This window comes from Mytilus trossulus, chromosome 1 (genome assembly GCF_036588685.1).
Source record: "Mytilus trossulus isolate FHL-02 chromosome 1, PNRI_Mtr1.1.1.hap1, whole genome shotgun sequence".
In the NCBI taxonomy this organism is placed as follows: Eukaryota; Metazoa; Mollusca; class Bivalvia; order Mytilida; family Mytilidae; genus Mytilus; species Mytilus trossulus.
The window spans coordinates 12,169,893-12,192,298 of record NC_086373.1 but is presented as its reverse complement, the minus strand read 5'-3'; the positions used below and the strand labels follow the sequence as shown (position 1 = coordinate 12,192,298).

General features: G+C 33.8%; 2 protein-coding genes across 4 annotated transcripts in view; one reads left to right on the top strand and one right to left on the bottom strand.

Annotated features, from left to right (window-relative positions):
• Positions 1-1,983: 1,983 nt before the first annotated feature.
• On the bottom strand, positions 1,984-10,385 carry LOC134706723 (fibrinogen C domain-containing protein 1-like). Its single transcript, XM_063565916.1, has 5 exons — positions 10,092-10,385; positions 8,739-8,872; positions 8,042-8,138; positions 3,750-3,914; positions 1,984-2,368 (listed from the first exon to the last, which is right to left on the bottom strand). Exons 1-5 carry the CDS (start codon positions 10,264-10,266, stop codon positions 2,115-2,117), a joined length of 825 nt encoding a protein of 274 aa, XP_063421986.1. The 5' UTR covers positions 10,267-10,385; the 3' UTR covers positions 1,984-2,114.
• Positions 10,386-14,270: 3,885 nt separating this feature from the next.
• The window catches only part of LOC134715372 (uncharacterized), a 62,936-nt gene continuing 54,800 nt past the window's right edge, over positions 14,271-22,406 (top strand). For all 3 annotated transcript variants that reach the window (XM_063577531.1, XM_063577526.1, XM_063577516.1), the window contains exons 1-7: positions 14,271-14,462; positions 17,007-17,359; positions 17,892-17,978; positions 18,176-18,285; positions 19,409-19,528; positions 20,844-20,920; positions 21,645-21,785. In XM_063577531.1, coding sequence (XP_063433601.1) covers positions 17,014-17,359; positions 17,892-17,978; positions 18,176-18,285; positions 19,409-19,528; positions 20,844-20,920; positions 21,645-21,785 — 881 coding nt within the window. In that variant the 5' untranslated portion in view covers positions 14,271-14,462; positions 17,007-17,013. The remainder of the gene's footprint in view (positions 14,463-17,006; positions 17,360-17,891; positions 17,979-18,175; positions 18,286-19,408; positions 19,529-20,843; positions 20,921-21,644; positions 21,786-22,406) is intronic.

Genomic DNA, 22,406 nt, shown 5'->3' with positions numbered 1-22,406 from the left:
TTTGAAATGCTTTTTAGTCATTTAATGTTTACTCATTTAAAGTTATATCTCGTCTCTCTATTTTTTTTTTAAATATATGTCGTGTACAAGTTGCGATTTTGTACAGGTTATAACATGTACAAAAATATTGTACATGTTATAACTTGTATAATGCAAAAATACAAGTTATAACATGTACAAAAGTACCTCATACATGTTATACCCTGTACAAAATATTGCTTAAAAATGGTTTTAACTTGTACAAAATTTCAAATAAATCTTAATGAAGTAAAATATACATTTAAATTCACCAATGCATAAAGAACAACAACAAATAGGCCAGAACGTGTCTTTTTCTGTAGAGGACAATGATCACAAAGTTTCAGAAATATATGTTTCATGGCTTATGTTGGCAAAATGTGTTTTCATGTAATTGTATGTTTTATGCAGTCCATCATGGCTTAAATAAGTGTGAAACTATTTACTGAAAGCTTGCATTCCTTAATGACAATTACATTAGATACTAGTAACTAAATTCTTCCAAACATTTTAAGAACAATTCCTAACAATTTTGGGAAATACTCCTCCCTCTCGTTTTTATAGCATGCAAAGACTAAAACAATGTCTTATATGCTGACTCTGTAAAAGCAAGAGAGAGCTGAAATAGTTTTCATTGGACCACGCTTCATTATCAATATCTTTTGATCTACTCTTCAATATTTTTGGCCTTCAGCATGACTTATGTAAATTTAAAACTCAATTTTGGTTTATAAACTATAAGATAATTGCATGAGGCGAATGTCATTTTGATGTTTTAAATATACATCCTCTACTTTGAAAGCATGTATTTGTGGCCTTTGGATGTTTTCTGCTCCATGGGCAGGTTGTTGTCTTTTAGACACATACCCCATTTCAATTCCCAATTTTATTTGTAGACACATCTATCCTGGCCATCCTCTTATGTCTTTTAGTGTCAACTAGAAAGAAAGTATTTAACTATTGCCTTCAAAGTGGACCATCACAAATTACAATTCATCAAATAAAGATATGTCCATAGATAGTCATAAGAGGATCATAAGACATGTCCTAGGATATTTCTTATGACAGGTCTTGGGATGCTTCGTAATACCGACCCCTTGACAATAACTGTATCAAAAAAGGACAAAACACACTAACATGAAGGAATAATACAAAAGTTATGAAAATGTTATTGAGGTCAATATCATCAGTTGCGATATTAGAAAAATATCCTTATTTTTCGATTTTGTACAAGTTAAAACCATTTTTAAGCAATATTGTGTACAGGTTATAACATGTATGAGGTACTTTTGTACATGTTATAACTTGTATTTTTGCATTGTACAAGTTATAACATGTACAATATTTTTGTACATGTTATAACCTGTACAAAATCGCAACTTGTACACGACATATATACCAACCATTTTGTGCAAGGTTATGATTGATTTTCTGAAATTGTTTATGGTCTCACCCCTTATTTTATTGATTTTGTATTTACATTGTTCATAGATCAAATTAAATCATTCTGTGTATATTTTCTTGTTTTCTGTTAATATATCTTTTGACTGAGTTTATCCATTTCAATTGATGTTTTAAAGTGTGTCTTTCTATGTTGTGATGTTACACTATTGTTTCAGGTAAGGATGAAGGTTGGTACGGCGGTACCTGTTAAAATGTTTAAACCCGCTGCATTATTTGCTTCTATCAAAAGTCAGGAACATGATGTTTAGTGGTTGTCGTTAGTTGATGTGGTTCATGAATGATTCTCAATTTTAGTGTTTAGTGTTTGAATGAGATTTGAATAAAATTGGCTTATCAACAGTTTCAACTTATGTGACCCTTTATTACTTTGCACAATATCTGCGTCCTCGACGACCAATGAGTAAAGCCAAAACAATTACATTCACATTGGCAAAAACTTATGAACTTAGTATAGAAGAAATAACATTATCATTTTTTAATTTTATCATTTGAAGAGTTTAATTACATTGTATATTTATTAGCAATAGAACCGATAGATTGCTACAGTTATTAAAATAAGCTTGTAGTTGTCTGCTGGTTTGTGGTATTAATCATCAAGGTTTATAAAATTCCACTGTAGACTGTAGGATGAATCAATTTAAAGCTGTTGGTCGAATCATCATGGTGGTTTCCTTTAGAACATACATTTGCCAGCTATGATAGCTTCCCCAAATTATTCCCTGTTCACCAGGTTTGCCCCACAATCCATTTATATTGGACTTAAAACATCCACTGTACCAGTACCCACCGTGATGTTTCTGAGCACAATTTATGTCCTTGGATCCATCCTTGTCATGATCAGCAGTAGAAAAGGCATGTCCGTTATGGTCAAATGCAAGGGAATCACCTGTAATATAATGTTCAACAGTTAACAGTTAAATAATGTGTGCATCCCAGCTTAATTCTATAAAACATAAATATGGGATGAGAGATTTTTTTTCACAATCAGAGAACATCCCAAAAGTGGGGCCATACCATTTTTCAGTTAAATTGTTCCAAGTTTTTGAACATTTACACATATGCAAATGTCGGTTTTATCTAATAGACTGGCTGCTATGGAATCTAAATCTGCATTTCAAATTGGTGACCTTCACATCTGAGTCTGAAACCATTAACACGTATTGCCTACATTGATACTCGTATCAGAAGAATAACCCAGTCTTATTGGTCTTTTTTTTGCCACGACTTGTGAGTTTGAGTCTCTCTCTGGTATCTTTTCGTCTCTTTTCCTACTGAATATCACCTGCATCAGCAGAATGACCGGATATTTCCTGTTGAGTCTCACCTGCATCAGCAGAATGGCTGGACATTTCCTGCTGAATCTCACCTGCATCAGCAGAATGACCGGACATTTCCTGTTGAGTCTCACCTGCATCAGCAGAATGACCGGTCAATTCCTGTTGAGTCTCACCTGCATCAGCAGAATGGCCTGACATTTCCTGCTGAATCTCACCTGCATCAGCAGAATGACCGGACATTTCCTCCTGAATCTCACCTGCATCAGCAGAATGACCGAACATTTCCTGCTCAATCTCACCTGCATCGGCAGAATGACCATACAATTCCTGTTCAATCTTGTCAGCATTAGCAAAATGACCAGACCTTTCCTGATGAATCTTACCTCATCAACAGATGACTAGACTTTTCCTGCCGAATCTTACCTTATCAACAAAATGACTAGACATTTCCTTCTGAATCCTACCTGTTCTACCAGAATGACTAGGTATTTCCTGCTGAATCTTATCTGTATCCCCAGAATGATTAGATAGTTGAATCTGACTTCAATCACCAGGAAACACAGACACTCAGTACAGCAGAATCTTACCTCAATCACCAGGAAACAGAGACACTGAGTCCAGCGGAATCTTACCTCAATCACCAGGAAACACAGACACTCAATACAGCAGAATCTTACCTCAATCACCAGGAAACAGAGACACTGAGTCCAGCGGAATCTTACCTCAATCACAAGGAAACACAGACACTCAGTACAGCAGAATCGTATCTCAATCACCAGGAAACACAGACACTGAGTCCAGCGGAATCTTACCTCAATCACCAGGAAACAGAGACACGGAGTCCAGCGGAATCTTACCTCAATCACCAGGAAATACAGATACTCTGTACAGCAGAATCTAACCTGCATCACCTTACTGATCAGACCCTTACTTCTTAGGAATCACCCAAATCACAAGAAAACTCAGACACTGGATTTAGTAGAATCTTACCTGCATCACCAGAATATCCAGAAACTTCAAGCTCATAGCTGGTTGTTGGACCTTTCAAACTGAAAGAGCTGTACTTGGCCTTTTTGGTAGTATTTTGAAAATCGGTCAGCACAACTAGTAATTCATATTCGCCGTTGCTTGTGATTGTATAGATGTTTTTGTTCCCTGAAAAAGTTAAATAAGGAAGTAAGCAATACAAAATATTTGTGTATTTTAAAAAAGAGGCCAATTTCCCCCGAGTTTGCTTAACAATAGGACTAATTTCACAGTATCAGAGATCTATATGTGTTTTCGCCGTCCTGTACTATTATGGTTAGTTCTTAACAGATTTATAATTTCTTAATCCCCGAAGATAACTCAAAGCGACCAGTTTGACATAATTTTTGGAAATTATTGGAGTTGTAATTAAAGATAGAAGACATTCTTAACCAAACTTCTGTTGGATTAGATTTGTATACTGTCTTTCTGATACAAAGAGTGTCTAAATCTGAAATTTCATTAAAGGATTTGACACCTTTAAGATTTTGAACATGTTGATAAAAAAAAATACAGGACTCGGATATGATCCTCACCTCTTTTTGACGACATATACCGTGCATATTCAGTGTATTGGACGGTTCTAAATTTGCTGGATGTGGATTTTTTTGGTCAAAATAGTTTGTTTCCAGTTTTGGGAGAAAAAATAACTTGTTTTTGACCCTGAGAAACAAAAATTTGTTTCACCCTCAGCTGCAACTATATGTAATTCTAAAATTGACAGAAAAATTGTTTTTAACTTGACGCCAAAAATAATTTTATTATTGTTTTTCGCCGAACAAAGTTTGTCCGGAAAAAAACAAGAGCCCCATCCCCCCCCCCCCCCCCCCCCGCCTAATTTTTTTTGTTTCTCAGGGTCAAAAACAAGTTATTTTTTCTCCCAAAACTGGAAACAAACTATTTTGTCCAAAAAAATCCACATCCAGCAAATTTAGTATTGGTGTAATCTATATTAGTTATATATAAAGTTGAATTCTTCGATTCATCGTTTTTACGTGATGACGGCTGACAAATTGGACCTCGTAATTTTAGTATTATAGATTGCCTATTATTCGCTTTTCTTTATATTTTAGAATCTGGAATTATTCTCTTTTCTTTATTATTTGTTTGACCTACTTTTCTCTATTCGTAATTAGCCCTTTTATTCGGCACATTTTGTCATTATTCTCTATTCTGAAAACCCCATTCAGACCCTACATTACGCATCAACCATTTGATTTTCGGGGGGGGGGGGGGGGATAGGGCTCTTGTTTTTTCCGAACAAAGTTTGTCCGGAAAAAAACAAGAGCCCCATCCCCCCCCGAAAATCAAATGGTTGATGCGTAATGTAGGGTCTGAATGGGGTTTTCAGAATAGAGAATAATGACAAAATGTGCAGAATGTGCCGAATAAAAGGGCTAATTACGAATAGAGAAAAGTAGGTCAAACAAATAATAAAGAAAAGAGAATAATTCCAGATTCTAAAATATAAAGAAACGTCGCACGCTCATGGTGTTACTTTGGTAAAATCACGGACAAGACACATTCATCTTGTTAATTTTTAAACATAAACAATGATATTATTAAGTGTGGTATATCATTTTAAAGCTTTTAAACTCTTCTCTCGGATTATTACAATTTTGTATATGTTACAGACCTTTTTTTATTAATAAAAACTCAATAAAACCTTTAGGTTGCAATATGATTTCCTTGTCCCGCGTTACACTTTTAGTTTTGTGAAATTCTGAATTCCGTAAAAAAACATATAATATCTTTTACCAAACGATATAAAAGTTTGTCTACAACAAGCAATTTATAAGTGGGCGAAGACGTACTGTCGATTTTTCTCTCTCTCGAAAAGACGGAAATATAAGAAAAAGGGATCAAGATGATACAAATTATGTGTCCTATGCAAAAAAGGTTGCCGTATTTTTTTTTTAAATTGTCCCAAAAAGGGAATTCCAGAGCAATCCCCATGTCGAAAGTAAATAATTCTTATACTAGTATTTTGTACAAAGATCACACTTTCACCTCGTGCAATAATCAGGAAATTTTAAAACAAATTCTTTTTATTCGAGTTGATTAGCAATGTCCGACATTTTGTCCCCTTCAAACCAAATTAAACGTAGGGTTACGTTTTCTGTGTTTTCATGATGTGTCTTTAATACAGTGCTATTCGCTACATAATTTTTTTTATAATGGATAAAAGTACAAACATTTATCTCTATTTTAATATTAATTTCCCATAAAATGAATCTAATATACAAGATATCAGATAAAACTAAAATGTCCGATACAATGTCCCCACATACGATTTTGACGTTATTTTTAATAAAATATGCTTCTAACGTTCCGTCTAATTGTCATGATTGCAGTTTTAACAGATGATTTGGAATACGGCTATTTTATTTTGTTGCTTAATTAGAAAACTTTAAAAATTAATGTTTTATTTTGAAGCTCTACCGATTCACAAAAAGGGGTGCTGTGGGGAGACTCGGAGATTTCCTCGCGGAACTGAAGTGTTTACGGACTATAATAGTCGGATCCGCTAGAATACAAATTAATAGAAAAAAAACAGCTATAATAATTGTTCCCGCTAATTCCTTTGCATATATTCAACTAAGAAGTTGTGCAGAACTTTCATGCTAGTTATGCCGTAGTCCTTTTGCCTTGATATTCTGGAGTGCAAAAATGAATGCATTTGCAGCGCATAGTTTATCCATAAAAAAGAAATCGATTACCCTTATAATTAAAATGTATATAATCAAATGGTTTTAATTCAAGTTACTTTTTTATTTTTAATTTGTTAATAAAACTAAAGCTTAACATGCATATTTTATCTAAGAAAAAAAATCCTTCTTAGGAAAAAAAATCAATCCAAATTTATTGTAAAAGCCATCTGAACAACATGCATTCCAACGTTCTTATTTTGTCTTACGTCTTTCAGTGTGCAACGTTAGGTGACACCAGTATCATGCGACGTTTCTAAGAAAAGCGAATAACAGGCAATCTATAATACTAAAATTACGAGGTCCAATTTGTCAGCCGTCATCACGTAAAAACGATGAATCGAAGAATTCAACTTTATATATAACTAATATAGATTACACCACTCCAGACCCTTTTGTTTTCCACATAATTAATGACCGTATGACCATGTATTGCCAATAATCAAGAAGTTCCGGGTCGAATCCGATACCGATACCAATAGTATATTCACCTGTTACCTATTACCGTTATCTGTACGTTCCGCATGTGACAGGCGCACCACCAAACGCTGTATTTAGGATTTTGCTATATATATACACGGGTCGTTATCACAGGGTTGACACTACTAAATTCAATCATTGTCACATTGTTCCTGATTGTAGCATTTTAATCAGTATGACTTTCTAAGATGACAATACGAATAATAAAAATCTGACTTAGAATAAGGCGTATAGGTACAGCATGTACAGTTTTCAATTTGTTAGCCGGAATGACGTAAAACAAAGAAATCAAAGAATTCAACATTATGTATAACTCATAAAGGACAATGCTGTTGATTAAAAAATACTCCTTTCCAGGTCCTTTTGTTTTCCAAATAAAATTAGTAATACCAATAACTGATAAGTTCCAGGTCGACGGGTTCAAACAGAAAGATGTTGAAAGCAGAGAAAACTGTGCATCTTATAATTGGCATGACTTTATCAGATGACAATACCAATACTAAAATAAGGCTTACGCATAATTATATTCTGTAATTCAGTCACATACCCGCGATATCACGGGTGTGCTCTAGTATGTATAAAGAATACGGAAATGACGGACCCCATCCACACCCTCATATGACTGATTAACCTAACCAGTAGTATATAACTTACCCAGCCAGTGCTCTGATGTTACATTCCCAAACCCTACTTCATGATCATTATAGCTCGTATATAACTTACCCAGCCAGTGCTCTGATGTTACATTCCCAAACCCTACTTCATAATCATTATAGCTCGTATATAACTTACCCAGCCAGTGCTCTGATGTTACATTCCCAACCCCTACTTCATAATCATTATAGCTCGTATATAACTTACCCAGCCAGTGCTCTGATGTTACATTCCTAAACCCTACTTCATAATCATTATAGCTCGTATATAACTTACCCAGCCAGTGCTCTGATGTTACATTCCCAAACCCTACTTCATAATCATTATAGCTCGTATATAACTTACCCAGCCAGTGCTCTGATGTTACATTCCCAAACCCTACTTCATAATCATTATAGCCCGTATATAACTTACCCAGCCAGTGCTCTGATGTTACATTCCCAAACCCTACTTCATAATCATTATAGCCCGTATAAAAGTTTTGTGTACCATCTCTCCGTTTCTGTATAACCTATTGTAGTAAAATCAAACATAACTATTAATTGAATTTACCGAATTACACTTGAAGACCGCATTTTGCCCCTAATATTTTGTTTTGGTTTGTGTGGAATTACCATTTTATATTTTTAAAGACAAAGTTAAGTGTATTAGGTTCATCGATCGATATATTTTGTACGGGGGAGTGAGTAACGCTTTACATCTATAAAGCGTTGCCAGGAATTTCAGATAAATAACTTTGTGGGTAGAACTAATTTTCGTGCATAGTTTATGTTAAAATATATTTTTTCACTTTTTTGGTCTTTTGAAAAATGTTGTTTGTGCTGTATTAAACTTTTTTTTAATGGTAAATCATCAAAAAGATGAGCGGGATTTTTTTGTCATGTTTACAAATTTAGTAGTTTTTACGTGTTTTATACCAAACGAGTCACATTTTCAAACATGAAAGTACAATCTTGATAGTGAATTTTCAATGAGCAGCTCATAAACATAGAAATATACCATCATGCATATTTATAATGGTACTCACCGTCCATCCGCCACCTTCTGTCATATTTATAATGGTACTCACCGTCCATCCGCCACCTTCTGTCATATTTATAATGGTACTCACCGTCCATCCGCCACCTTCTGTCTCCATATCACAGAAAACCTGCTTCTTCTCTTTCGACTCTGGTAGGTATATGTTATACACACCAGAAACATTCTTCCCAAGTAACTGGTGATCTCTGCAGTCCTTTGGTTTGGCTTTGTGGATAAAACACAAATAATTAAACCAAACTGTTTGTAAATACAAAGAATTATAGAACCAATTTCTGCTGAATTTATTTCACGTCAGAACCATTTTTTAAAAGTCCTTCAGTATTATGGACATATACTTTATGTTTTGTAAAATGTAAAACAAAATAGAAACTTCAAACGGGCAACAATAAAGCACAAGTAGAACGGACATACAACACCATCAGCAAAAGAAATAGAAGACAAATCAGAATACGACGAACAAACAAGACAGAACACTACACACAGGACAGAACACAACAAACAACAGGACAGAACACTACAAACAACAGGACAGAACACTACAAACAACAGGACAGAACACTACAAACAACAGGACAGAACACTACAAACAACAGGACAGAACACTACAAACAACAGGACAGAACACTACAAATAACAGGACAGAACACTACACACAGGACAGAACACTACACACAGGACAGAACACTACAAATAACAGGACAGAACACTACACACAGGACAGAACACAACAAACAACAGGACAGAACACTACAAATAACAGGACAGAACACTACACACAGGACAGAACACTACAAACAACAGGACAGAACACTACAAACAACAGGACAGAACACTACACACAGGACAGAACACTACACACAACAGGACAGAACACTACACACAACAGGACAGAACACTACACACAGGACAGAACACTACAAACAACAGGACAGAACACTACAAACAACAGTACAGTTCACGACAAACAACAAGACAGAACACGACCAACAATAAGCCAGAACGCTATACAAAAAGTTAATCTGGTTGAACTTTGGGTGCTTTGGAAGGATAGACAGCTGTTTTCTCTGCAAGTGTACCCGTAGTTCTGCTCATGGTATGAAGTTTCATGTCATTACCTTGATTAATAGTATTTCAAGATAACTAGATACTGCCCTAAAGAAGCGGGATTTTTTTTTTGTGTTTTTTAGTCACTTTACCATGCTAACTAGGCCATGCTAAGCTGTTATATGTCGACCTTACACCGTGAACCATCTCTTTACAGCATACGTATTAAGCGTTTTTATTACTTAATAAAAACTTTATAAAAGCTAAACCAGTTTATACAAAACGCTGTTACCCTGCCAAATTATTATCCATGTCTTGCATCCATCAATTTTCATCACACAAAAAAAAAGCATAAACAGACAAAGATCTGTATACTTACTTTGTGCAGCTATCAGTGGACATACACTGGTAAATCCTGAAACCATAGCAGATTTCATGGCAGATATCTCTTCTTTCATTTCTTTTACCAATGCTGTCAAGGCAGCCATATTGTCGCCTTGACCATTACAGATTCCTATCGCCAGGACCCAAAAGAAAAGCCATTTTACGTCCATTTCTATTTCATTACAAGCTGTCTTTTAAAAGAACTATGTGTTTACACTGTTGACCTAATCTGTACACTTTTGACCTAATATACATAGTTTCTTTATGTTATAGGCCAAACAACAACAAAATATTTTAACAAGATCTATATTAATTGTCTCAATAGTATCATGTTATTATGAAATCCTAAGTAGATAGTGCAATTATATTTATCATTATTGTTTTGAAGTGAATAATTTGTTTCCTTAACGATTCTAATTCTTAGTTTCATATACAAGACGATAATATTTTTCTGTCAAAAAACATATGCATACATATTCTTTTGACCCTAATACTTATATTTTATACAATATTTAAGATGGACAAAGACGACATTTTTATGTGTTAGAAATATCTCATGTTTGCTTGGTTTGTAAAACTTTAGGAATCGTATTCGAAATGAATTATGCTAAGTTAAACAAAGAATTAACGATGCATTGAGAATGGATGACACCGTTGTCACCATCACAGGAATTGTGTCTTTGTTATTTCACTTTTGTTACATAGGTACTATAAAATCCGAGATAATTTTGTTGACCCTGTATTTGTATTAAAATGAACGATGTCACTGACTCTCTTCTTTTGAAACCTAGGGCCTCGGCGATCGAGTGGTATAATTAGGTTATCTTAGTCATTACTAGACTGTTAACTCGGAGGTTGCTTGAAAAATAAATGCAAAAGAAGTATATCGTTGTTCAAAAGTCATAAAATCGATTAAGAAAAAACAAATCCTAAAAATAAAATCAAGTGAAACATATCAACTATAAAAGGAAACCAAACAAACAACAGAAACATGGAACTGCAAAAAAAAAAAAACTAAAAAAACTCTAACATATATATAAACGCACTATTTCATAACAACTGTCATACTCCTGAATTGGTACTGGACTTTTAAAGAAAAATGACGGATTGAACCTGGTTTTATGACTAGACAAACCTCCCGCTAATATGGCAATGTTAAAAACATATCCCCAAAAGGACACCACTACGTGAAAGGTATACAGTACGACCAAACGCAAGAAAGCTCAGCACAGAGAAATACATAAATAAATAATATAATAGAAAACAACAAACCTTTGTATAAAAGAATAGAGAATAATGTGAGGTGTTAGAAACATAAAGAATAGAGAAAAAATGCCTAAAATTAAAAAAATACAGAAATGAAGTACCCTCATCCACAACCTCATCGCCCGCCGCGGTCGTGTTTCATGTTTTTGGTAGTGACCTACCCACCCGTGTCTCCTTTTCACCGTCGTTAAAAAGAGTACAAGATAACATGGTATTCGGTATTAAGAGTATGGCTATAATCGTGATTGGTCGATATGTGCGCCCGTTATCTTGTATTATTAAAGACTTGGTGCACTATGCATTTTACCAAAGGCAAAACAAATTATTTTCCTAAACCCTAACGAAACTGAGATGTCTTTGCAACGCTAGGATGAGAATCATGTTTTAAGTGCAAAATTGGTAGAAATGGGAGTTGTACAAATTACGCCTTGCAGTTACGAAAAGCAAAGGGCAAGTATTTTTTAATTAAAAAAAGACAATCCGAATAATTAGTATAGTGCTAGGGCTATTTGTCCGCGGCCATTGCAATGCGCATGTCTTTTAATGTGCGTACGGAAGTGCATGTAATATTAAAGTCAGCAGCACCAGGGAGTCGCGTGTGATCCGATCACATATTTTCTTAGCGATCACGGCTGAAGCGGCTATATCAATATTAATTTTCAGATATTTTCTTTTCTTTTCAGAATTTGACAAGATAATACGATAGTATGAACTTCAAACAATAACATAGTTTTATAAAAAGGACTAAAAAATAATTGAAATCATAAGAAATAGGGGAATTACAAGATAACGTATTGAATTGGTTTCAGGATTATCTACACGACAGAAAACAGAGAGTAGTATTAAATAACTCGTCTTCTTCCTTCCGTAGTGTTTCAGCTTGTGTTCCCCAGGGATCGGTTCTGGGCCCTCTTCTCTTTGTCTTATATATTAATGATATTGCTGATAAGCTTACTTCATTGTGTCGGCTATTTGCTGACGACACATCAATCAATTATTCTGGTAACGACGGAGAACAGATTAAATCTGTTATCGCTCGCGACTTGAAAGAGCTGGATGTTTGGTCTTCTAACTTAGCTTATTTCATTTAACCCAGACAAAACCGAAATTATGATTTTTTCAAATATTGAGACTCCAGACCTTGGCTTTTCCTCAAATGGCAAAATATACCTTTAAGTGCATCTCATAAGCACCTGGGAGTTAATTTCAGTAGTGACGCAAAATGGAACAATCATATTGAAAGTATAATTACAAGTGTAAAGAAACACTTAAGTGTTTTATGCAAACTTAAATACTGATTATACCAGAGTACCTATGCAATCTTGTACCTTCTTGTGTACAAAGTACAACCAAATACCCGTTGCGAAATGGTCATTGTATTTGTAGACTTTCCCTTACTACTGAATCGTTTATTCCCTTTACTATACGTGAATGGAATAATCTTGATAAAAAAAATCGCCAGTGTCGACTCTATTTCTAAATTTGAGAAAGAAATAAAAAAAGAAAGTCTATTACATGCATGTATGTAAAATTGAAACGTTTCATGTGTACGGCCCAAAGAAATTAAATATTATTTTAACGCAATTGCGATGTTCCGCTTCATTCTTAAACAATGACCTATTTAGAGCAAATATTATAAATGATCCCTTTTTGCCATTGTGGGTCCGATATTGAGGATGTCTACCATTACTTCTTCGTTTGCCCAAAATACACATTATGTAGAAAAACCTTATTCCACAACCTTAACTGGCTATCTGAAAACTTTGTTTTAGATACAAAACTATAAATTTGCGGACACCAGGAACTTTCCTAAGAACAAAATATTCAAATCTTCAAACATGTTCAAAATTTCATAAAAAGGTCAAACAGATTTCGTCAGTATGCTTTGATAGAGCGTTTATATTACTGACACGGAACGTAAGTAAATTCACAAGTCATCGTCACAGATAGTTCTATAACATATGACCTCGGGGCATTATTTACTATTTCTAGTTACTGTTCTGATATTTTTTTACTATCAATGTGCCACCCAAGCATTAAAAAAAATATAAAAAATGAAAATATCATTATAAAAACGTTAATAATTGAATAAGAATGCGAAGTCATATGTTATAGGACTTTCTTTTTCTCCTTTTACTTTCTCTCCTCTTTTTCCACCTATGAAAGCTAAAACTATATTGTATTAAAATTGTTTGCTTTATATGCATGTCCATTATATTATACTAATAATTGTAACTTTATATTGTATTATGGAGAAGACTTCATAACTTTTTGATTTACTTGTGTCTAATCCATTTTGATTTAATTCAGCAAAAAAAATATGTTAGAACTAAACTACAAGGTTAAAGGAAAATCTCAAAAATACCGAACTCGGATGAAAATTCGAAACGGAAAGTCCCTAAATTGTATAAATGGTGGATAATTATCAAAGTAAGGGTAATTGAGAAAGGTGTTTACTACAAAGGCATGTCGAACTAATTTACTTGATGATATTTAATTATGTTCCGAAAATGAATCTCGTAAACTCAGTAGAGAGAAAGGGGGTGGGGGAGGGGGGGGGGGGGGGGTGATACGGCTTTGTGGTAGTAGGTTCTAAAAGTGGGGATGTGGGATATAATATTATAAAAAAGTGGCCACTGCATAAATAAAATGATAAAATTTCACCTGGAATTTCATAAGATTTTTACTGTATTGTTTATATTTTTGGAAAAAAAACAATATAGAAAAGTCCCCATCTCTCAGTCCTAATACAAGATTGTGGGCTATTATTGTAAGAGGTCTATAAAATAGCAACAGGTCCTATCCCCCCTCACTGCAATATTCTGAGAGCACGATTTAATGGCGGGAATAATTTTTATCTCCCCTTTTTGTCGATTCCCGCCAGAGGTCATTTGGTTGCTACATGTAAACAATAATGGACGATTTCGAGCACCGGGCCATGACCGGGCTGTAAAACAAATATTTTTAATACAGATTTCACCAACCATGATTTGTTCGACTAATTTAAAGCTGTCACATTGTGTTAGTGAACCTATACAAAAGAAATGAAATAACCAAATGTGAAACCAATGAAGATTACGGTCTTAAACTTGAAATAAATGTAATTGTTTTTAAACTATAATACTGTACACAATTTACTTCAAAATAAAGTGTTATTTAATTATGAGATAGAAAAGTCGTAAAAAAACTATTTATTGACTTGGCAAGAAAAAAAATCCTCTCAAAACTGGCATCTGTCATTGCTTTTAATTCAACAGGTCAAGGTCTGTAACTCTTACTAACAGCCACCAGTGTTTACAAATTACATGCATTATGCATGTACTTCTACTGATTGAAGATGATTTTATACAGTGAAAACCAGTTACTGTTAACTGTTATTTAATGTAAAAAATGCTGTCAACCATAAAGAAGCCAGGTTGATTTCGTGCCAATTCACGCTCGCACCCACTCATGTTCGCTCCCTTTCACTTTTCCACCCTACATGTTCACGCCAAATTTTGATTGGTTTTATGTTTATTATCTTTGTAATCAAGTTTTGGGAAGTGTATTCTTATAAGTATATTTGTTGTCATTGTCTTAAAATAAAGTGAGACAGCTTTTTTTGTTGTTGTGTTGAATAAATCTTGTTGTGGATAGTGTATTGTTAAGAAAAATAATAATCCTTTCAAAATAAAGTGGGATTCTGTCAATGTTTTATTTTGTGTTGAATAACTCTTAATCATGTTTTTGTTAGTGTATTGCATAAATTTGTTTCATTGACTCGTTTCAAAATAAAGTGAGTTTCTAACTACGTTTTTGTTTGTGTGAGTGTGTTGAATAAATTTTATCATGTTTTGGTTATAATAGTGTATTGCTTTATCTTATTGTTTCATTGTTTCAGATCAAAGGAACCAAGCTGTTATAAACAATTATCTTTTGTGTTTTTCATTTAAAATCTTCAATGTGGGTCACATTGGGTTTAAGCCTGACGCAGGATTGCCGTTTTTTTGTAAGCCTGACACTGGAAAGTCAAATTATTGTGTTGTGAAAACGGGAAATGAGGTCTAGGGAGACCTGGGAAATGACAAAAAAGGAAAATTGCTTACATACATAGTGCAAGGGGATACGGGAATCTGACAAAAAATTAAGTGGGATCCGGGATTGGAACCCCCCAATGAGACCCCTTTCAATGTTTTACTTATACCAAGCTAAATACATTCAGTATTTTCACCAAAGAAATTTAAAAAAAACAATCATGATTTTCCAATAATTCAACTTGAATTTGAAATAAAATTGGACGTGAATGTGTAGAGTGGGAATGGACCTTGGGTGCAAACGTGTAGGGTGGGAAAGAATATTGGGCGCGAACGTACCTGATACCAACCATAAAAAGCTACTAACAAAAACAGTTATTTCTGGGTTCTGCCTCTTCTAAAAGTGAGGAGGCATGTCTTGGACGCCTGGTTTTCTGTATGCTGCCATTTTTTGAACCCATAACTTTGGAACTCCCCTAGGTAAGGTCAGGGTTCTTACCAGAAATTTTTCATGGTGAGACTGAGTCCTGGGACTCATCACTTTTAGAAATGGTGAGTCCCTAAAGATTTTGATGAGTCCAGGATGCATGTATTGTAATTTTTTGTTACATAATATAATGAAATATGACGAAATAAAACTTAAACGATGCATGTTGGGTTGGGTTGGTAGTTTTTATTATATCTATAAAAATTATGACCTCTTAAGGAAGTACACCACTAATTCATGCTCCCATTGCTTTCTATGTTAAATTCCTCCGTTTCAAGCAGGCACACCTCTTTTATCTTAAGTTCAAATAAAGTGGCAATCATTGCATTTCAAAGCAACACTTTATGGTGTCTTGTACTGAAAAAATTAACATACCTTGCATGGCATATAAGAAAGAACTGGTTCCCAGAACTTCAGATGTACCAAAACAGGTACTTCAGATCTGACAAACAGACCAAATGTACCCTCTTTTTAAAATTTGGTGCAGTTTTTTTAATATTCAAAACTAAAGGTCCAAAAGTGTTCTACAATGATCACCAGTCCTTCAGCTTTCATTTGATACCAAAAATACCTAAATATTCTACATATTTTGAAAGTTACACTCATGCGTAGGAACTATTTTGTGTTAAATATGTACTACTTTCTGGTATGTGCTTTCTGGCCGGGCCTGAATTAGTGGTGTTACACCTTAATAGGTATTGTTCAAAATATATACATGTACAAAAATGTAACAGACTTCTTTCTGGGTCTATCATATTCTTGATGTGGGGCCACATTGAAAAAAATGTTGGTTTGCCAAAACCAGCGTTCCATAAAAAAGATTACGGATATGGGTACCTTTTTAGTTTGAATATGAATGGGCTATTTAATAATAAACTCAGTTAAAGAATTTGTCTGGTGATTTTTAGTTACAAAATTTATTAAAATTACAAAAAAAAAAAACTTTACAAATTAACCGCTTCCCCTCTACACCTAAAGTGTGATATTTTTTTGGCAAGTTGAAGCAACTTAATTGGCTGCTGTTTGCCCTTGAACCATGTCAATAAAGCAAGTCAAGTGAGGTTTAAATTTATATTTAAAAATGTGCAGTTTTGCATGTGCTAAAAAAATAATTCCAAGCTCTTAATAATTTTATATATTTTAGTAGTGAAATGGTGCATAAAACAGAGGAAGAGGAAGTAAAATCTTCTATCTACCTGACTGAAGTTATATCAGATGATGTTGAGATCGGAGAAGACTTCGGTATAGATCCTACCAATAGATTTGCCTTAGACGAAGATGAAGATCTGAAGACAGCAGATGATCCCGAACTTAATAAAATCAAAGTTCAAATTTCCGAGAGTTTAGAAAAAGCTGAGTCTGTGTCATCCATTGTTTCAGAAGAAAGTGAGGAAGAAAGCAATCCAGTTTTATCAGAAAATTTTACCACTGTAACATATGGCCTTCATCCTAGGTCAACTTATGAACATGGGAAAAAGAACACAGATATTATGGGAAGTATGTTTATTCATTATCTTTTAAGTTACAGTGCTGTTGATTGTATTTTTTGATACATGTATATTATTATTTGATTGCTCTTCAATATAAGAAGTTTCAAAAATGTGTTACTTTTATTATTTTAAAAGTATTAAGTTATATCCAACTATTAAGCAATAACTTCTTTAAGTCTGTTTCATTTAATCAGTAATATATGCCTTTCACTCTTCAAGAAACTAGATTTTATATCATGAAAAAGTCTGTACCAGCAAATAAAATTCCCTTCTCTGCATTGTTAGTCTACATGTCTTTGCTGGAAAAAATTGGGTCAAGAAAGTAAAAATGAGGAAACAGTTTTATTAGCATCATGATCATTAGGAGCAAAAGTTTAAATTGGATGTTTGAGCAAGTTTCTTCGGGTTTTTTAAATGTCTTTTATTCTGACTGCAACCTACATCATAACATGTAAGTTTGATTGCATTTACTAGTCATAATTTGCCAAAAATCATCATGATATTGTAAAGTAATAAATGCATAGTATATTTCTTTTTAGTGGTATACAACAGTAGAATGAGACAGTTTGTTATACTGGACACCAAGGGAATCACTACATGGAAAAGAGACATGGTAGATGTGAGAAGTAGGTGCATCATCATGTTAAATTATATAAATATGTACAGTTTATTCAGATTCCAGAAATATCATGATAAAAATTCAAATTTAAGACTTCATTTTGAAATTGAAATTACTGGAGTTAAAAACTTGATGAAATACTTAGTGATTTTGTTTCTCTCTTGTAAATGATATCTAACTTTTTGTTTTTTGTTTTATTTTCAGTACAAAGAGCATTGCTGTATCCAAAATATGAATATAAGTTGATTTCATACCTGATCTATGCAAAGAAATACAACTGCTACTTTGCTCTTGGGAAAGATTTTTCATTAAGGGTATGTGAGGCATAAATAATGAAACTTGAATACAAAATGTCTATTGTAATAAACAATATAGGAAAGGTGAACTGACATAAGTATTCTCTAAACACATTAACTCCAAATGGAGCTTTCATTAGTAGAAGCCATATTAACTATGTGTATCAGTGAGAAAAATGTAAAAGCATAAAAATATAGTATATATACCAATACACATAATTAACAGCGCCTGGTAATGTTTCATAGCCTGACCGGTTTCGGTCCAAAAAGGACCTTCATCAGAGGCAAAATGGTGGATTAAGGTTTGCACCCTATTTATATAGATATGGTAACCGGCGGTTGGGTTTACCAGCAGTTCAAATTTAACTGGCGGTTGAGTTAACCGGCAGTATAGATTTAAATGGCAGTTGAGTTAACCAGCGGTTGAGATTAATAAACTTTCATTATTAGATTATACTCTCATGTACCCAAACTTTTATATTCATATACAATGTACAATAAAACCTGCTTTAACGACCACCTGAATAGAATGACCAGCTGCTGTTAATGACCAGTAGAGTTCCCTATATTTTAACTATATTAAGCAACAACCTGCTTAACGCAAAATGTTTCAAATGACAACATGCACAAAATGACCACAAATTACTTGGAAGGATGAGCAAAATTCAAAAAAGTGTAAACCAACCCCAATTTTGATGATCAATGTTGACTTTCCCCCGTTTATACTCTGCCGAAAATACATAGATTTCATTTTAGTCCATTTTTCTAGGATTTTTTTTACTTATCATGTTTTCATATGTGTGCCATCTCTTGCCCTTTGATATTTTGGTTACAAAGTAAAGAATATGGTATATTTGAAATATTTCCCCAAAATATTTGTGGAATAGGGTTGGCACCAATGTTAATTTTTCAGAAAACTGACATAAATTTCACGAAATTTTGCCAAATATCAAGTGTTAACCAATTCACCTACATTTATGACATCTCAAAAACATCACCAATGACATAACTGGTGAAAAATCCTTTAAAATAACTGAAACAATTTGACATTTCAACATACATTTCATAGAATTATCACAACATCACCACAATTAGAAAATTTCCATACTACAAATGTATGACTTTATTTCTAATTGAACAGGTGCTTAACCAATACTTTGATGAGACATGTAGTGTTAGTGGTGATCTGAGATCTGTACTCTTCATGTTATTTAATCCTGTTGAAGATGAACTTATTACTGGTGGAGTGGGTGGCACTAAGGTATTTATCAGGGCAACTTATTATTGGTGGAGTGGGTGGCACTAAGGTATTTATCAGGGTAACTTATTACTGGTGGAGTGGGTGGCACTAAGGTATTTATCTCAGTCACTTATGACTGGTGGAGTGGGTGGCACTAAGGTATTTATCTCTGTCACTTATGACTGGTGGAGTGGGTGGCACTAAGGTATTTATCTCAGTCACTTATGACTGGTGGAGTGGGTGGCACTAAGGTATTTATCTCTGTCACTTATGACTGGTGGAGTGGGTGGCACTAAGGTATTTATCTCAGTCACTTTTACTGGTGGAGTGGGTGGCACTAAGGTATTTATCTCTGTCACTTATGACTGGTGGAGTGGGTGGCACTAAGGTATTTATCTCAGTCACTTATGACTGGTGGAGTGGGTGGCACTAAGGTATTTATCTCTGTCACTTATGACTGGTGGAGTGGGTGGCACTAAGGTATTTATCTCAGTCACTTATGACTGGTGGAGTGGGTGGCACTAAGGTATTTATCTCTGTCACTTATTACTGGTGGAGTGAGTGGCACTAAGGTATTTATCTCTGTCACTTATTACTGGTGGAGTGGGTGGCATTAAGGTATTTATCTCTGTCACTTATGACTGGTGGAGTGAGTGGCACTAAGGTATTTATAAAGTATCAGGGTTACCCGGTAACTACAATGTAATTACTCATAGAGTGGGTGGCACATAAGTATTAATCAGGGTAACTATTTATTGGTGGAGTGGGTGGCACTAAGTTTTTTTCTGGGTTACTTTTTATTCATGGAGAGGGTGGCATTAGGGTATTTATCAGGGTAACTCATTACTGGTGGAATTGATGGCACAAAAATTTTGTCAGGGTTACTCATTATTGGTTGAGTGGGTGGCAGTAATGTTATTATCAGGGTTATTTATTACTCCATAGTATTTAAGCAAATTAAATACAAACTGCTATTTTACTTATTTGAGTTTTACAATAAAATTGAGAACAGAAATGGGAAATGTGTCAAAGAGACAACAACCCGACCATAGAAAAACAACAGCAGAAGGTCACTAACAGGTCTTCAATGTAGGGAGATATACCTGCACCTGGAGGCGTGCATCCTTTACAATTTGCACAATATTTTACCATCATGCAAGCTAAAATAAGTAATGTTTAAATATATTCCTAAATATTTACATTCTCATGGTAAATATCTTATAATGGGAAGCATACAACTGAGAAACACATCCAAGTTATGCATATTTGTTCCAGATATTTAACATGGATCTGTTATACAATGTTTTTTAGAATTTGATTTTGTTTTGATTGACAGGTTTGGAAGTTTGAAAAAGATAACTCAAGACAATTATATAAAATGAAAGAACTTGCAAATTACACTCTAAGGCTGAAGTGAGTAAAATTTATTTTGCCTCATGAAGGAAGAATTATTGAGGTAGCCTTGTCATCCAGGGTCTTCAGACTGGCCACCATGAAATAGCTTAAAAGTGGCGTTAAAACACCAACAATCAATCAATCAATTTAGGGTCAACAGTCAATTCAAATTTATATAATCCTTCTTCATAATGACACTGTAACATTAATATAGAAGTAAGGAGAGTTAGTATGATTGCCAACAAGACAATTATCCATCAGAGTTCAAATGAAGTGGATGTTAGCAATTATTTGCAACCATAAGTCTTCAACATGGGAAAAACCCATACCAAAAGTTGGATTTAAAACTAAACTCAAAGTCAATAAAGCATAAGATATAGAAATACCTTATTTTGTAAACTAATCTACGAGATGCATCTAAACAGCAAAATGATCTGCAAGGTAAGATCTACAAGGAAATAAAGTTATGGAAATTGTCATTTTACTCCTTATTGGGGTAACTGTCTTTAAATAGCTTGACCATATATCTCAATATGACTTTGGATCAAACATAATCCAAATCTTATTGAATGTGTGTATAAGTAAAATTATTTAATAAAATAAAATAATTTTTGTTTTTACTTTTGTTACTTTGTATGGTTGTACATGTACAACCTTGTAATTTTGAAGAGATAGGTATGAACAAATGTTTTCTCAATTTTTGAACAGTATTTAAATGAATATTTTATTGATATTTTATAAGATGTGAATGGGACAATGTCGGTGGAAGTTGGGTGAAGAGAGTTGATTTAGATCAGACACTCAAACATCTATATTGCTGCTCCGACACAGATTTACATGTCTATAGATTGACAGATGGACAAACACTCTTTAAAATTGAAAGGTTGGTATGGTACACAAAATGTATATGATTTCATACATTTATATATTATTCCAAACACAATGGTCTGTGATGTTGTCCAGTCATTTTTTTAAATTTAAGTTTTTCATCCTTGATCAATCTTCAGTCATTTTTGGAGAAATCCTTTTTATGATAATTAAAGCAAATTTTGTAATGAATTAATGATATTGGAAATTCGTGGATAATGAATGATATTGGAAATTCATGGATAATGAATGATATTGGAAATTCGTGGATTATAAAATATTGACATTTAACAAAAATGATGGCCACACAATGAAATTCTTGATTCTGATTTAAATTGAAAATTCTTATTAGTAAATAAATTAATAAATGCTTCAATTTTGTGGGATATTCTACAGATATTCTACTTCAGGAATATATAATCTTAGCTTTATTTGGCTAAACTATGCACACATTTATTAGATGTTACCTGACAGAAACATTTTGTAAGTGCATTACACATTATGGTGAAATTGGGAATTTCAAAATAAGTTGTTGCTAAATGTAAACATACTTCTTCCACAAAATTTAATTGGCTAGGAAAACAGAAACAGTTCTTTCTACTTAGGCCTTTGCAAACAAAATTAAAAAAAAATAAAA

Coding starts and splice junctions, on each gene's coding strand:
- LOC134706723 (XM_063565916.1), bottom strand. CDS start 10,266: ATGGACGTAAAATGGCTTTTCTTTTGGGTCCTGGCGATAGGAATCTGT. Junction 8,873..10,091: donor TCCACTGATAGCTGCACAAA/GTAAGTATACAG, acceptor TTATCCACAAAG/CCAAACCAAAGGACTGCAGA. Junction 8,139..8,738: donor CAGAAGGTGGCGGATGGACG/GTGAGTACCATT, acceptor TTACTACAATAG/GTTATACAGAAACGGAGAGA.